The sequence below is a fragment of the Falco naumanni genome, chromosome 5 (assembly GCF_017639655.2).
Source record: "Falco naumanni isolate bFalNau1 chromosome 5, bFalNau1.pat, whole genome shotgun sequence".
NCBI classification, from domain to species: Eukaryota; Metazoa; Chordata; class Aves; order Falconiformes; family Falconidae; genus Falco; species Falco naumanni.
Genome location: NC_054058.1, coordinates 38,615,708 through 38,630,469, shown reverse-complemented (window position 1 = coordinate 38,630,469; position 14,762 = coordinate 38,615,708). Strand labels below are relative to the sequence as shown.

The 14,762-nt window shown below is 42.8% G+C and overlaps 1 protein-coding gene across 1 annotated transcript; it reads right to left on the bottom strand.

Annotated features, from left to right (window-relative positions):
• Positions 1–14,711, bottom strand: STRA8 (stimulated by retinoic acid 8). Its single transcript, XM_040597083.1, has 8 exons — positions 13,867–14,711; positions 12,082–12,157; positions 10,733–10,817; positions 10,179–10,331; positions 6,762–7,044; positions 5,430–5,506; positions 3,639–3,750; positions 1–225 (listed from the first exon to the last, which is right to left on the bottom strand). Exons 1-8 carry the CDS (start codon positions 14,056–14,058, stop codon positions 151–153), a joined length of 1,053 nt encoding a protein of 350 aa, XP_040453017.1. The 5' UTR covers positions 14,059–14,711; the 3' UTR covers positions 1–150.
• Positions 14,712–14,762: the final 51 nt, after the last annotated feature.

Genomic DNA, 14,762 nt, shown 5'->3' with positions numbered 1-14,762 from the left:
ATAGGAAGTCAACAGAACAGTAACAAACCACTTTAACACAGTGTCTTCACACTCTGTTCAGAGACGTGCTTCACTGAAAGAAGTGCAGTCTCTTCACATGCTGGTGTACCTGGCAATGCTTGGCAAAACACTAGCAAACAGAGATACTGTTTAGAAATCTTCATCATCAAAGGTCTCAGTGCACCTCAGCATCACAGTCTCATAATCGAACTGAAGATCTTCTTCCTGAAAGGCCCCCCAAAGTCAAGCAGGATTAAAAACCACAGGAGTTGATTGTGTTTCAAATATACAGCGCGTTAGTCAAGTGCCGACATGCATCAGTTATTGCACCATGAGCCCTCCTTTCTCTCTGAATCAGCAACCAGCACTTGTCAAGTGCCTGAGATGCCTGATGAATGGCTCAAATTTTCAACCAATTTTTTTTCTAAAATCACAGGGCTCCACCCTATGTCTGTTTACATCATTTAGACAGCTGTTACTGACTGTGGTAGCAAGTGGGTCACATAACAGGCTTTGAAGATAGGAGAGCTTCCTTGAGCCCTTAACTTCTGACTTCAGGCTTTGCTGCTCTTTTAGCAACAGAAGACCATTTCCTTCTCTTTCGCCAGCTTACAGAGAATAAGTGGCTCTTGAGAAATCAAACTAGAAGAAAGTGTTCATGCCTACAGTCAATCTACTCCACCTTCTGCATTGATGCAAGATGCTTTACGGCAAGGCTGCTCTTAAAAATAGGTGCTGTTTAAAAAATGTATGGCTTAAGGAGCAATAAATCCCACTTGCTTGTCAAGTGACTCATCTAAAATCCATAATTTTAAAAGAAATTACGCCTTTGAAAATGCAAAGGTGCTCAGTGCTGCTTAGAAAAAACCCCACTGACTTTCACTTAGATATTGTAAAACCTCTGGACCTCAATCTAAATTAATTCTTTACTGCCTTTGCTGCTAAGCATCTTTTATGATGTGACCTTAAGACAACAGCTCTTAAAAAATTACAAGATTGCTTAATTAATCTCATGCTCAGAGAAATTTCTCTACCATGTACCATGGAAGCATGCTCCTGTTTTCATTTTTAGGTCACTGACCTTTCTGGAGCCCTCCCTTTCCTTGTCTAATGGATTTCCTCCCTCCTCTTGCGTGCAACTTTCTCAAGCATTTTATACTACCGGGATCCATGCCCTTGGCAGCCTTGATGGCCAGGGCAGCGGCTCAAAAGGAGCTGCACTCAGTGCATCTGTGACTATGAAATGGTGAACATGCACAATCCAACAATAGTACTTCGTACCTGGACAGTTAACCAGAAATGGCATAACACAGCACTAGCCTGTAATGACCAGCAATGAACCCTGTCGCCTTATCAGCTCTGCAGATGAAAGAAAAGAAGACCATAGGCTGCCTTTCATATTTCTGTTGGGAGCACATCGCATGCCTCACCTTGGTACTGTACCTGCTACTCATCTCTGTATCTTCTACAAGGTGTGTGCACGGTGCACCAGGACATCACTTTATCTTTGGGATAACTTATCCCAGCACTGCCCAGACTCCCGGGCCAGTGTAACACTGGCGCAGATACCACATCAAGGGAAGGGGAACAGGCTGCAGCGGTTCAGTCACACCCATAAGGTAAGCAGGAAGGGCTCCTTTCCCCGTCAAGTCCAGAAGTCTCTAATGCTCCGGGTAGCCCAATTTCTAGGGTAAGGTATGTAGCCTATACCGAACTCCCTGCTGCTGCCTGAGCTGGTGTGTTTCAAGCTAGCTGGAATGTTTCCTATCCCTGGCTCTGCAACCACTTCCATAACTGCCTCAATCTGTTTGCTTTGAGATGGAGCTGAATTTCTGCGCTCAAACCAAAAAAAATCTAGTCAGTCGTATTTTTTTGTGTGTCTCTTGGCAGGACTCTCTAGATGTGCTGTACTGCAGTTATCTAAACCAAAACAGATTGTGACCTTCACATTATCAGTACTCTCTAAGCTGGGCAATTTCTGCTCAAACTTCCTTTTTATTGTCTTATCACAGACAACTCAAAAGTTCCTGCATAAAAGAAATGCACACAGCCTTTTATTTCCTTTTGGATCCACGGAGCTCACTCAACTGCCAATTTGCAGTACTTCAGCTTCTTTTGCTGCCTGTCTTCCCATCACTCCCATTCTCCTAGTCTTATTTCAAATGTCCCTCTTTAAAGCTTGAAAGAGACACTACCTCTTCTCTTACCACCTCACCTGGGAGCTGTGAGATGGACTTGGGCTCATATATAACAATGCAGCAGCAGGACAGAATGGGACCACCTAATGCTGCCAGGCATGACATCCACAAAGGAAATTTTAAACCGGGAAATACCATATCTTGCCTAAAGCTTTTCTTTCTTTTCTAGTTCACAGTCATTTACATAAGCACAGGAAGAGCTCTGTCCTTACACAGAACATAGCTATTCACAGACCAAAGGGCTGTGTAGATCAGTGCCTGCTCTCTGACAATAGCCAGGAGTGGATATTTAGACAAAAAGTGCAAGAACTGTGCATGCAGTGTGCTCTGCTCCACAATATATGCTCCCTCATTATGGCAAACTGTGCTGTGAGGACCTTCTAAGCTGGAAATTGTATCTGGACCTTCAGATTTAATAACTGCCAATGGATTGATGCTCCAGGAGTTAAATTTGGTAATTTGCACATGCAACTATTTTTTAATATGTTGTTTGTTCATTTCACTGAGTGCTTTCGAGTCCTTCTGGTATTAGACACAATGAATAACCACTCTGTGTACCAAATCCACACCATTTAGGATCAAAATTCTCTCATGGTATTCCTCAGACTTTTTTTGCAGAAGAGTCCTGCTCTAGTAGCTCCTCTTTAATGCCTTTTGCTGCATGGGCTGCCACTCCTCTGCACTTTCTCTAGTGCTACTCTCTCCCTGAGATGGGGGAAACCAAATGGCATGCAGCAGCCACTGTGTGGTAGATTCAGATAGTGGTGCAACACTAGTTTCTGCTTTGTTTGCTGTCCCAATTACCCCTCATCACAAACACAAGCATGCTCTGGCTGAGGGATATCTCCCTTTCAGTCCTCCACGCTCTGAGCCACCTCCTTGGCAGAAGGGCAAGAAGGGGAGGAATAATACTGCAAACACAATGACTTCTGGCTTAGTGAACCTGCAACAGCAAGCTGAGGTTAAGGGGCAGTTCAGCAGCTGTTTATCAGCTCCTTCAAGAACACAAATATCCTACTCCTACGGCTTGCCAGCGGAGGGCTCAGGGTAGGGAACCTGGCACCCAGACAAGCAGAAGGTGGTCCTACTGAGCTCAGAATGAAGCAGCTGGGGGTTAATGGAGAACTGCGAAGTGAGCTTCGCCTGTTCAGATGAGATCACTCAAGCTTTTCCACAAGGAACTTTCATGCAGACAACAACAACAACGAAAGTTCCCCATGTCATTTGCCATTTTGAATAATACTCTGAGCAATAATAACTCCTCACAATGACACAATCCTAGTGACCTTTTGGAATGACACATCTGAAGCGATGAAACCAGAGTTCTTATTTGTAATGATTCTGGACAAGATGATCAGAAGCACAGAAAACAGAAATCCCTTTCTGACGATGACAGAAAGACATTGATCCTTCTGTAAGGAATTCTTTAGCAAAGCTTACCTGGAAAAACTGTGTATTAGCAAAGAAGAGGCTTTTTAGGAAGTCAGTGATCTGCAGACAGAGTCTGTGGTGATTCTCTGGATTTTCAGAAGCGCAGCTTGGAAATGCTGAACTGAAAATGGAACCAGATACTATATTTAAATTCCTGTTCCCTTGTTTTTCCTCCTACTTACTTCCTCACCTACACATTTTACCTATAAGTTTAAAAAGATTCACATTGTCTTCAAGATGATTCTGATATTAAAGAAAATAACCAAGGAAAACAAGGAGGAGTGGAGGTGGATATATTGATGAGATATTGTCTAACAAATGCAAGGAAGATATGTAAGAACAGAGAACAGCAATAGAAGAAACCAGTATCACAACAAAGAGATCCACTGACACGTGACAACTACAGTAACACTGTTGTGGGGAAAAGTATATATCTATTTTAACAGAGAGAAACAATGGTTATTTGGTAGTGTATTTTGTAGGGTTGTTCAGAGAAACAGCCTCGACTTCTTTTATAAAGTTTTTGAGTGAATGCAGTAACATGTGGCCACGAAATGACATATTAGCTATCACTGGCAGGTTTGTAGTTGGGTAACAGGTAACTGGCAAAAAGCTAAGATAATCATTCTAGACCTCACCTCTATGTTCTCCCTGGGATTTTAAAAAGTTCTATCATCACGCCTTTGCCCAGAATTACAAAGCACAGAGTGATAAGGAAGGAAGGGAACAGGATAAATGTTGACTACTGAAATACTAATCCAATTTGGGATCTAAAATAGATTGCAATACATTGCAGTATTAAGGAATACTTTCTTATTTTAAAAGTAAACAGCAATTTTGACCTAATAAATACTATTTAATAGATATGTATTTGCTAAGCTTTATGTATTTAAATATATTCTGATCAACAGTCAAAACAACCTTATTTCCATTCATTCTGTTCTGGAAGTACAAGGTGGAATGGTGGTGAAAGACAAAGAGATTCACACTGAAGAACTCTCTAAATATTGAAAAATAAGTAGAAACTGGGATTAAAAAGAACAGGTTAAAAACACTATTTACAAAGAGAAACAATCCTAATGAAGACTAAGTAGCAAGAATGCATAAAAGATGTGACTTTCCTCTTGAGGAAAGCAACCCTTTTCTTTCTTTGGTCTACTGGGACAAATCAAAGGCAGTGCCAGCTTTGTATCTGACATGTTCTCTTTTAGGTAATTCACCTGACCTGCAGAGGAAAGAGATGTTATTATTTAATAGGTCTTGTGTTTCTTGGATGTTACTGTTCAGGTCAATCACATTTTAGTTTGATCACCTCCTTGTGATTAAATTAGGGTACTAAAAACGGTAAGGGAGTCAATGTTCAAAAATTACAATTTTTGTCTCATTAAATGAGAGTACAGTTTATGATTAGCTGACTTATCCGAGGAATGCCTTGTGGTCCTCAGAGACCTGGTAAGTGAGAGAGAGAAAAGGAAAACTTCACAAATATTGTAATTTGAAAAGATGGAAAGCTATGTAGAGTGCTAAAAGAAGAACTCGAGTTATCCTGAAGTGATGGGGTGCTCTTAATAAGTGATTCTTACTCATTCTGCCATAAATGCCTATTAATCATTTCACTTTTGCATCTTAAGAGAGTATTATTGTGAGCAAAATTGCTGGAAGTTGCTGTTCTAACCATTTACTAAAAATTAGGCACAAAAAAAGAAAGCTAGGCTATTGCCTTACTCCACAGAAAACTTGTCATGGAGTACTGACTATTAACTTACTCTGTCTAGCAAAAGGGGTAAGTTTATAACTTACCTCTGGCTAGATGTTCCTTGAGTCTCACTTCTGTCAAGGAAATCAGCAGCAACATCAAACGCATCTTCAAACATTACCTATCAGAGAAAACACTTCAGATGTCAACATATCCAGCCACCTAAGAGTTTTACCTATCACCTTTAATAATGAAGTCTTACAAAGCATGATACTCTTTCTTTCCATTTAACGGGTATATTTACATATAGAGTAAACCAAAAGGGTTCTATGGAGAAAGGAATAATACAGAATAACTGTATTTCATGACTAGGAACAAGGTTATTCCATTCCCTTAGGCCTATGCTTCAACCTGTAGGAATTACTTAACATTACATCTCCCAGAAAATCACTAAAAAACATTATTTATATCAATGTTTTAGAGACTAGACTGCTGCTGCTTATGGCTGGAGATCTCAGCTGTACCAGCCGGTCTCCCCAAATCTGATTCCAGTGTGTGACCTGGCTTACAAAGGAGTTCAGATGCTCCCTGTGACAGACCAATAAGCTTATTTGTTCACCCCACCATAATGCAGTTCACACATCTTCTGTGCCAGAAAAGTACTGTGCATGCAACATCCCCATGACATTTATTAAGGAGGCCAGCAACATGAGTTGTGTCCTGTGACTCAAAAAGAACTTGTCAATGCATTTTACTTACCTATTAAAGTTGGACATCTGTCCCTCCCTTGCAGCTAGTAAAATTACATACATGTCTTTGAGCAGCTAGTTGCTTATGTGCTCCAGGAACAGTTTACAAAGAGCTGGCTGTTATTTTGTCTCTTTTTAACAAATGCCCTGGTGTACTCAGTCACTGACTTTGTGGCTCTGCCAAGGTGCGTGGCACTGGCATTTATTAGCCCTGTACAGAAACTGGCCTACAAATACTTGCTACCAAGTGCTTTGATGAAAATAAAACACCCAACCCAAAACACAGCAGGCCTTGGCAAACTGGGTATTCCTTCTGTATTTAGATCATCTGCGCTCCTTGGAGAGTTTGCAGAGCACCATAACCGTATAATTCTTGTTCTCACTCCCTCCCCTTGGAGCAAGTTAGAGCAAATTTAACTGTTACTTAGCACAGAAACTCTACAGGTCAGTGGAGACTAGCAGGATCACTACCACTGACTCCAACAGCTTGCTGTGTATCTTACCAAGACAGAATTTGGTGCAGATATTTACTCAGAGGCTGCTTATTGTTTCCACTTATGCATTCAAGTGGTCTTAGGAAAGAACAATTACAACTGCTGTATGTTTCCAATAAAAAGTTTCAGAGCCAATTAGCATCTGAAGGTTTGGAGTTTCAGAGGCACAGGACCCACTGTACCGAGCACTTACTTCCTCTGGTGTGGAGACTGAGGAACCACTGGCTTCCTCGCTGTTACCTCGGCTGTCCCTCACACTACTTTCAGTGCATGCAGGCTCTTGACAAGCAGCTTTAGGATCCATGAGGAAATCTCTCTGGCTACAATACTGCAGGATGCTGTCTCTCCTTTCTTCAGAAAGCTCTTGCCAGAGGTGGGAAATAGTCATGGAGACCTCAGGAAGAGGCACTTCCTCAGTGCAAACAACTCCATGCTCTATCAGCAGGTCCACCGTGTGCTTATAAAAATACAGGTATCTGTAACGAAAGAAAAGGGAGCATCTCTTAAGCACAGGCTATGAGGCAGCCATCTATTGTAAATCAGTAGGAGACTGGGGAGTAGCTGTGATTCATAACTACTTCACTGACTCCCCCCTCTAAGACTTCACACAATTACTGAAGGTTGCCCAACACTGTCTGAAGATTTTAGCAGCACTGTTCCACTAAGATTTTAGCTTCAAAAAGCAGGCTCCAGCCTCAGCCTCAGCAGGACTGCCTCACAACAGAGCCTCGAGGCACTGCAGGCTGTACCTGTTGCACAGGCAAACCTCATTCTGGTATTTAATAAACTTTGAGTTACTTGCCTTTATATCCTGAGGCTTTGACACTGCAAGCCACTTTTTATACTTTTACTGGCATTGCTCTACACTTGGTTGAGGTCATATCCTGACGTATCAGGTACTATACATGCAGATAGAAAAAGACTACCCCAGGCCTGGACGCTAACTTAAACAAGCATGGGAGCTACATTTCCTCTATCTCACATCAAAGGAAATGCATCCCTAAGACTGACTTCTATGCAGTCTGTAGTGAAACTGGTAATGGGACATAAATGTTGTAATTTCAACCCAGTGACTAAATCTCAGAACAATCCCATTTCTTCTGTCAGTCCTGTGTGCCACAGTGAACCAGGGATAATAACGTCTACTTTGGAAAGCAGCACTGAAGGTTATTTTTGTTAATTAAATGCTTAAAGTTTCTCAGATGAAAATAACAAGATCAAAAGAGTACAAGCCACGCGTTCTATAAACAGCAGTCATTGTTACTAAGTTTGGGCTCAAAATGATTCCTTGGAAGATGTCCCAAATAAGCACATTTCCTGATTAACTGAACAGTATTGCATGAGAAAGTAACTCAAAAGAGCTCAGTCGTTTGAGTTTGTTTTTTTTTTTAAATACTTGTTCCAGCAAATCAATATTGAAAATCTTATCTTAATTCTGCACACAAGCATAAACATGTTTGAACTCCAGTTTCCACAGTCTGTATTATTTTCCACCATTTCTGGAGAAAAAGCATCAGAAGGGGAATAAGAGTTCTCATGTAAGTTATTGTGCTCACTAAGGATTCTGGATATCCAGCTCCAAACAAAAGATCTGGAGCTTCTCAAACAGAAGAATATGAATCACCATTAGATTGCTTTGCTAAAGAAATTAAGCTTGAAAATGACTCAAGTATTTCCTTCCCAACTGGAAGAAGACAACCACATTTTGCATTGGACAGAGTACTGTGTAGTCCTACCAATACAGCTCCTGCTGCTGCACATGGGAGAAAAAAAAAAGTCAGCTGAATCTCAAAGCATTTCTGATGCTGCCAAAATAATGAGTAGACAATCAACAAAGAAAAGGCTGTCACTTTCTCTGCTGAAGAGTCCCTATTGTTTTATGCCTGTTATAAAAGGTAATTTTTTGGAGAAGGATTAGCTACGAACCAAATGCCGTCTGCCAGGACTGGAAGACTGTAAGGATAAGCGCCAGAGCCCACACAGTACAGGCTCTGGTCTACCTTGTCAGTGAAGAAGGGGAAAGTCAGGTGTTTACAGCTATGTCCTGCAGTCTATGATGAAGTAGAGCATAGTTTCCCCAGAAAATCTTGATTCAGCAGATTTCAAGGTCTTGTAAACGGTATCTTTATTACAGAGACCTCAGATTCTCAGAGGAGCAAAAGCAGGAACAGTAGCGGGAGGCTGGTGCCATCTGCTGACACAGCTGCAATCCCGTTTTGATGAAAACCTCAATAGTCCAAGGGAATTTTATAAATAAGTACCAGTTCAAAGAAAAAGAGAACAAGGAACTGTGGAAGTTTTTGTTTATGGCAGTGACGCTGTGGAAGAGGTTGCTAGCTGCAGCTTTGGATTCTCCTGCACTGCGTATTCTTTACTCTGGGACGGTTAGGGCAAAACTGACTCTGCTTGAGGGTACAGGATAGATTAGACATCTATCTGTTTCTCAAATCTTCACAATTAAATGATCATTCACCCTTTTGGAAAAGGATTCATGACTTCTAAGTAGCTCCTAGTTCTGTCTGACAGCAAGGGAAAGAATGCGATGAATAATGTACTCAGTCTTAAGATATAAGTAACTTTGAAAAAAACCCAGTAATCTTACCATTACAACCCCAAACTAAAATACATGGACCACTGACATGAGAAAAGTGGTCTTTGTTTTTTAAGTCCTGCAACAGGCACTTAGGAGCTGATCCTAAAGGGGGTTTACAGACTTGCACCCACCAGCTGTAACTGTAACACATACCTAAGTGTTTAGGTTCCCCTGCTTGTCCCTGTGTTGCAGACATTTTGAGGAGTGCTTTCTGACATCTTCCAGGCCACCACTACTCTGCAGCCCACAAGCCAAGAACTGCATGATCTCCCCTGGTTGCATCCAGCCTTACCCTTCTCTGATCCCCCAAAAAGCAGTCCAAGCTGCCAGGAGCTTAGGGTCTATTTCTGGAAGGGGCAACAGCATTCAAGCTCCTCCTAACAATGCCATTAGAGGCAGGACAAACATCACTGCGGGGGAAAGTACCTGCCTACCTCCGGTTCCTGCACCTCCCCAGAACACAAACAGCTGGAATCAAGAATTTCATCTGGTGCAGCAATTCCTACATTCCTAAAACCTAGCCCCATTGCAGGGATACAACTTGATAGTGGTACTGACAGCAAAACACACAGGGACATGCACTTGCATAAACCATTCTGGATGAATAACGTCCAATTCCATCTGAACTTGTCTGTTAAACCACTACTGTTAGCAGGTATGCTGCATCTTACTCTGCAGGCCACATGAACAATGGTAAAACATGGCCACACAGGGACTGACACACTTGAAATACATTTTTTTTCTCTTTCTTGAGGATGGATGGAAAATTCTCAGGGATTTTCCAGGGTCTGGAGAGCTGGGGGCTGTTATGATGCTTGGGAGACCATTCACATGCAAGTTGCAGGTAAAAGACATGGGAGGTGCTCAGGTTCCTCACCAGCAGGGCTAAAGTTGCTGGCACAAGGCTTCTGCAAGGCTGAGGCAGGCTCCAGCAGGGCTGTAGGAATGACAGCGACTGGATGCACGATGTTAATATAAACAAGTCAAAAAACTGAAGGCAATGTGGTGTGTACCTACCGTTCAAAGTCCACCAGATCTGAGGATGAAGTGTCTGAAGACTGGATCAATTCTGGCTTCCCATCCTCTTCCAGTGGTTTTTTTTCACATTCTTGAATCAAACACCAGGTAGTAGAGTCATCCTCACTCACAGCTTCTGAGGCTGATGCAGTGCTGGAAAGAACACACAGGAAGAAAAGCCACACGAACAACTTCTTAACTGGATTAATAAGGCCCTTGTCATGGCCACTCCAGAGTCCAGGGCCATTCTTCCCAAGCCAGCTTTCTCCTCCTCCTTTTGCTTTGCAGGTGAATGAGAAGCCCTTGGTGCAGATCAGCTACACAGAAGGGAAAGGAAATACAAGCACTGACTGGAAATGAGACCAGCAACATGCTTAGAGTGTTTGTGTACTGTACAGGATCACAGGGGTCCAGGAGAATTCTCTTCATCTTTTCCCCACAATGAAAGGCTTCTGCTTGGAAATTCAGTAACAATGACAAAGAGGTTCAGAGATGCTGGGATGGAAGCAAGTGCAAAGTATTATCATCTTTACTTGACTGGCATAAGCCCTTACCTATGATTGCTGAAGTGCCTCTTGACATATTGCTCCCTGACTTCCTCCAAGCTGGACAGATTCCCATCCTCCAGACTGAAGGACTCTGCTGTCAGCAGAAAGGTTACTGTCACATCAGTGACACTTTTGGCTTCCCTCCCACCCTCAGCCCCAATCAAACAAAATAAATTCAACATCTGGTTCTTCACAAGCCAGAGCTTTTCATTATACAAAAATGATGTAAAAGGAGAAATGTCTGCCTCTCCTACAATGTAGCTAGCATTACTGGGAGTTTATTATCACTGAGGAACTTAAAATTAACGCCTTCTTCCTAACGTTGGTCTGACAGAAATGATGGTGATATTAATAAAATAACCAGCAAATCAAACTCCAGGCAAGCACTAGTCAATACGGTATTTTGTGACTGTCATACAACAAGCAAATTGCATTTAACACACACACCCCCGACAACCAACACGTGATTCACAAGCAGTATGAACTGTACATATATGCAAGTAAACACAAGGGGAAATTAACCTCCATATTCTCCTCACCCAGCCTCACTGCTTGTGATCCCTTCAACTTTGCTCTGTCAAACTATTTCTTCTACCTATGACTGACTTTTATGGGTTATTCAAGGATGTGGGTTCAGAGGAGATTGCTCACGTTAAGCAATGGGACTTCTAACTGATGCACATGCTACACTGCAGTGACACATGGTGCCACAGGTGGTAACAGAAGAGCGTATGAAGACGACCCACCAAGCTGAAAGAAAACAAAGCCACAGCACCTCTCTACCCGTTTCTATCAGAGTAAATTCTTAACTAGAGGCTTCCATTTCCTGTACCTGGAAATCCTCAGCAGCTTCTCTGTTCTCCTTTACCTGACACCAGAGCCTGCAGTTCAAGCTCTGGCTGTGCTTGACTCGCAATCCTGGGTGCTCATGCCAGCTCTTTCACACTACACCACATTGCTGAGGCCGGGAGGAGCACACATGCTCCTGCAGCCTCTCAGTGGGAGCCCAAGCATGCAGCCTGGCGACCCACACCAGCCTCACACCTGCTGAGGGTGAACTGGCAGCAGGGTGACAATGCCATTCTGCCTGACCATGGGATGGCAGGAATTACCAGTTTCCTTCCTTCACCTTGGCAGGGGAGGGGGTAGGAACAACTCAGAGTCAGAGGGGGATTTCTGAGGTGCAGTGCTTAGTAGGTCAGTAAGACTTTTTGCTACCCCTTGCTTACTGTTACAACTAAAGTCACAGTCAGCTCTAACGCTTTAATTGGCTCAGCTAGGTACCTAAATGTCTCTTTAACAAATAAATAAACAAGTCCAGGTGCTCTGTCCAAAGCAAATACTTGCATAGTTACCTTTCATCTCCAGCAAAGAACCCAAGGTTTGCTCCAACTTCTGGATAGATTTCTTAGCCTTACGCAAAACCTGATACTAAACACAAGAAAAAATCAGAACTGATTGCTCTCTGCTCTGACTAGACCAATGTTTTAACAGGCCTTGGTTGTTTTCTTCACTTTTCCTTCATTTTGATATTCAGTTATCTTGATGTCCCTGCGAAAACAACTGTATTGTTTCACCAGATACCCTCATTCATATGAAAAGGGGCAAGAACTAATACCAGAGCAAACTTAAATGCAGAATATAAATATTTAGGTATGTATTATGCAACACATACACATAACACCTGGTCACATAGATACTTGCTACTTAACTGTGATCTTCTTTCATCAGCAAACAGTCTTGTTTGGATTGTTCTTTTCTTGGAGCATGTCCAGAAATACCATGCTGTGAAGTCTTGTTGGACGTCTACCAACTTTAGGCATAAGACTTTACTAATAATTTCCCATGAGAACTTTGCTAGGAGAAGCCTTTGCCATATTCTGCTCTCAGCTACACTGATAGTTACTGGAGTAACTTCAGTGCTGAACATCATTCCTTCATCATTTATAGCAAGCATAACTGAGAACAAATGGCCAATGCATTTAAACATATACACCTCAAAAATATTTCAATATATATGTGATTGGTGAGACCATCCCACTCACCTTTGACAGGATGTCTACCTTTCAGCGTTGTCACACTGGGTATTTTAGCCAGACACTAAGAACTAGGATTACAAGTGAACTTTCCTATTTAGGCTCTTGAAGATACTCAACTTCTTTTGACCTTCAAAAGTCACACAAGGGGCACATGATACTACTAAAAAGCAATTTTAAGAGTTGGTATGTGATGATAGTCCCCTTAGTCCAGACAAAACAAGTATCTGTTTAGTCTTGGCTTCTGAGCTCATGGTGACTTCAGCTTAACTTGCATTTTTGTTCAGAACATGGCAAACCGAACTCCTACTTCAATCTGTAGGAGAGATAAGGGGTTCAGCAGGCACAAGCACCAGATAGCAGTTTTACATGTTCGGAGTCTTAAAGCCCTTTACAAGGACAACTCCTGTCCTAAACAATCACCACGCTCTCCATTTTACAAACTGGAAAACTGTAAGTAACCAATCTAACTAAATGAATCAGTGGCAGAGTTGAGGATAAAAGTACTCCTGATGTTTATTCCTCTGCTTTGAGCATGGTAGTATCAATCTTTTCAGTAGTATTTTGGGTTCATTTCATCTTTATAAACGATAAAATAGTCTCTTAGTTTAGCAGAGATCAATAGACAGCATTGATGGTTTTTTTTCCAGACTTATTTTTTCAGTGTCTTGAGGACAGAATGCACCTCATAAGGCTGAATGAATTACTCCCTCCCCTTTAACTGTTTCTGTCCCTAAACTCACCACTCTGATTTCATAGCAAAATGGTGTGAAATCAAGATAACTTCATCACAGGATCCTTTGCTTTGTTTCCAAAACACTACAAAGAAGCTGCAAAGCTATAAAGAAGCTGCAAAAACCCCTTAAGAAAAGCACATATAAGGCACATGAACAACCCATGACCCAGAGACTATGAAGTAAACAATTTGCTTATGCTGAACTGGCAGCTTTAAAGTAAGAGATCCAGGAAAACTTCACACAGTGAAATCACACTCACACACACTGGCACCCATAAAGATACAGTGGTCATATTAATAAACCTGGCTAAATTTAAACACACCCAGGTATAACAGCGACGCATAGAGAAATAGTCGCTGCTCCGCACCTTTGAGGCAGAGTTGTGTGATTGGGATAGAACAGCTTCCCGCAAGCCGCTGAAAAGTCTTCCCAGCCTAGCGCGGTGGCGTGCCTGTGACAAGCGCCGCTTTGCCACGTAGGATTCTACCTCTTGCAGGTGTGTCAGGGGACTGGGACTTACTCTCGCACGTGTCTTCCTACAGGCTCCAGCTGTCTCCATCAAAAGCTGCAGCACTTTATATGGACTAAATATATAAATAAAGAAAAAAATCTTACAGCCTGTGTAGTGGACAGACAAAAAAGTTCAGGGTGACTGACAAAAGCACTCCAGCTCATTTTTCTGTAGGAAATCCTGGAGTCTGAAATCTTCTCTTTGCCTGAGGGATGCCATCTGTAAGTACTGACTAAAACCTAATCTACCACTAATGATAAACTGCACTGCAAGAAACACAGCCAAACCTCCCACCTCCTGCACCCTTCCCTGCAATGATTTGATGCTCCATTTCCATGGGATACCCAGGGTTCAGCTTCAGAAAGTGCTGAGACTCCTCAGCTTCCACCAATGTTACTAAAAGATTTATTCACAGCATTGGAATTTTTCTTCCAATTAAACTGTGACAGCGGAGCAGGCAACACCACCGGACATACACATACACAAAAGGGCCAGGCCCATGCCCAGCCGAGCCTGCTGCAGCCACCCCACCGGCCTGACCGAGTCCAAGGCACCCGCCGCAGGACGGACCGACGCCCCCTGCCCCAGTACCGACCGCCAGCGCGGCACACAGGACGCCTGGCCCTGCCGTCTCTTCTGCTGCCGGGAGCGGAAAGGCCGGCTCGAGGCCGACCGTGGCTGCTCACACCGGACACCTCTGGGGATCGACCGATCGCCCGATCGACCTCACCCCGCCCGGCCCGAGCCCGAGC

What these genes read in the sequence shown, in the direction of transcription:
- STRA8 (XM_040597083.1), bottom strand. Translation starts at nt 14,058, where the DNA reads ATGGAGACAGCTGGAGCCTGTAGGAAGACACGTGCGAGAGTAAGTCCC. An exon ending in CACACAACTCTGCCTCAAAG is followed by an intron (nt 12,158 to 13,866) that starts GTGCGGAGCAGC and finishes TCTTGTGTTTAG; the next exon opens with TATCAGGTTTTGCGTAAGGC. An exon ending in GATCTGGTGGACTTTGAACG is followed by an intron (nt 7,045 to 10,178) that starts GTAGGTACACAC and finishes CTTTCGTTACAG; the next exon opens with ATACCTGTATTTTTATAAGC.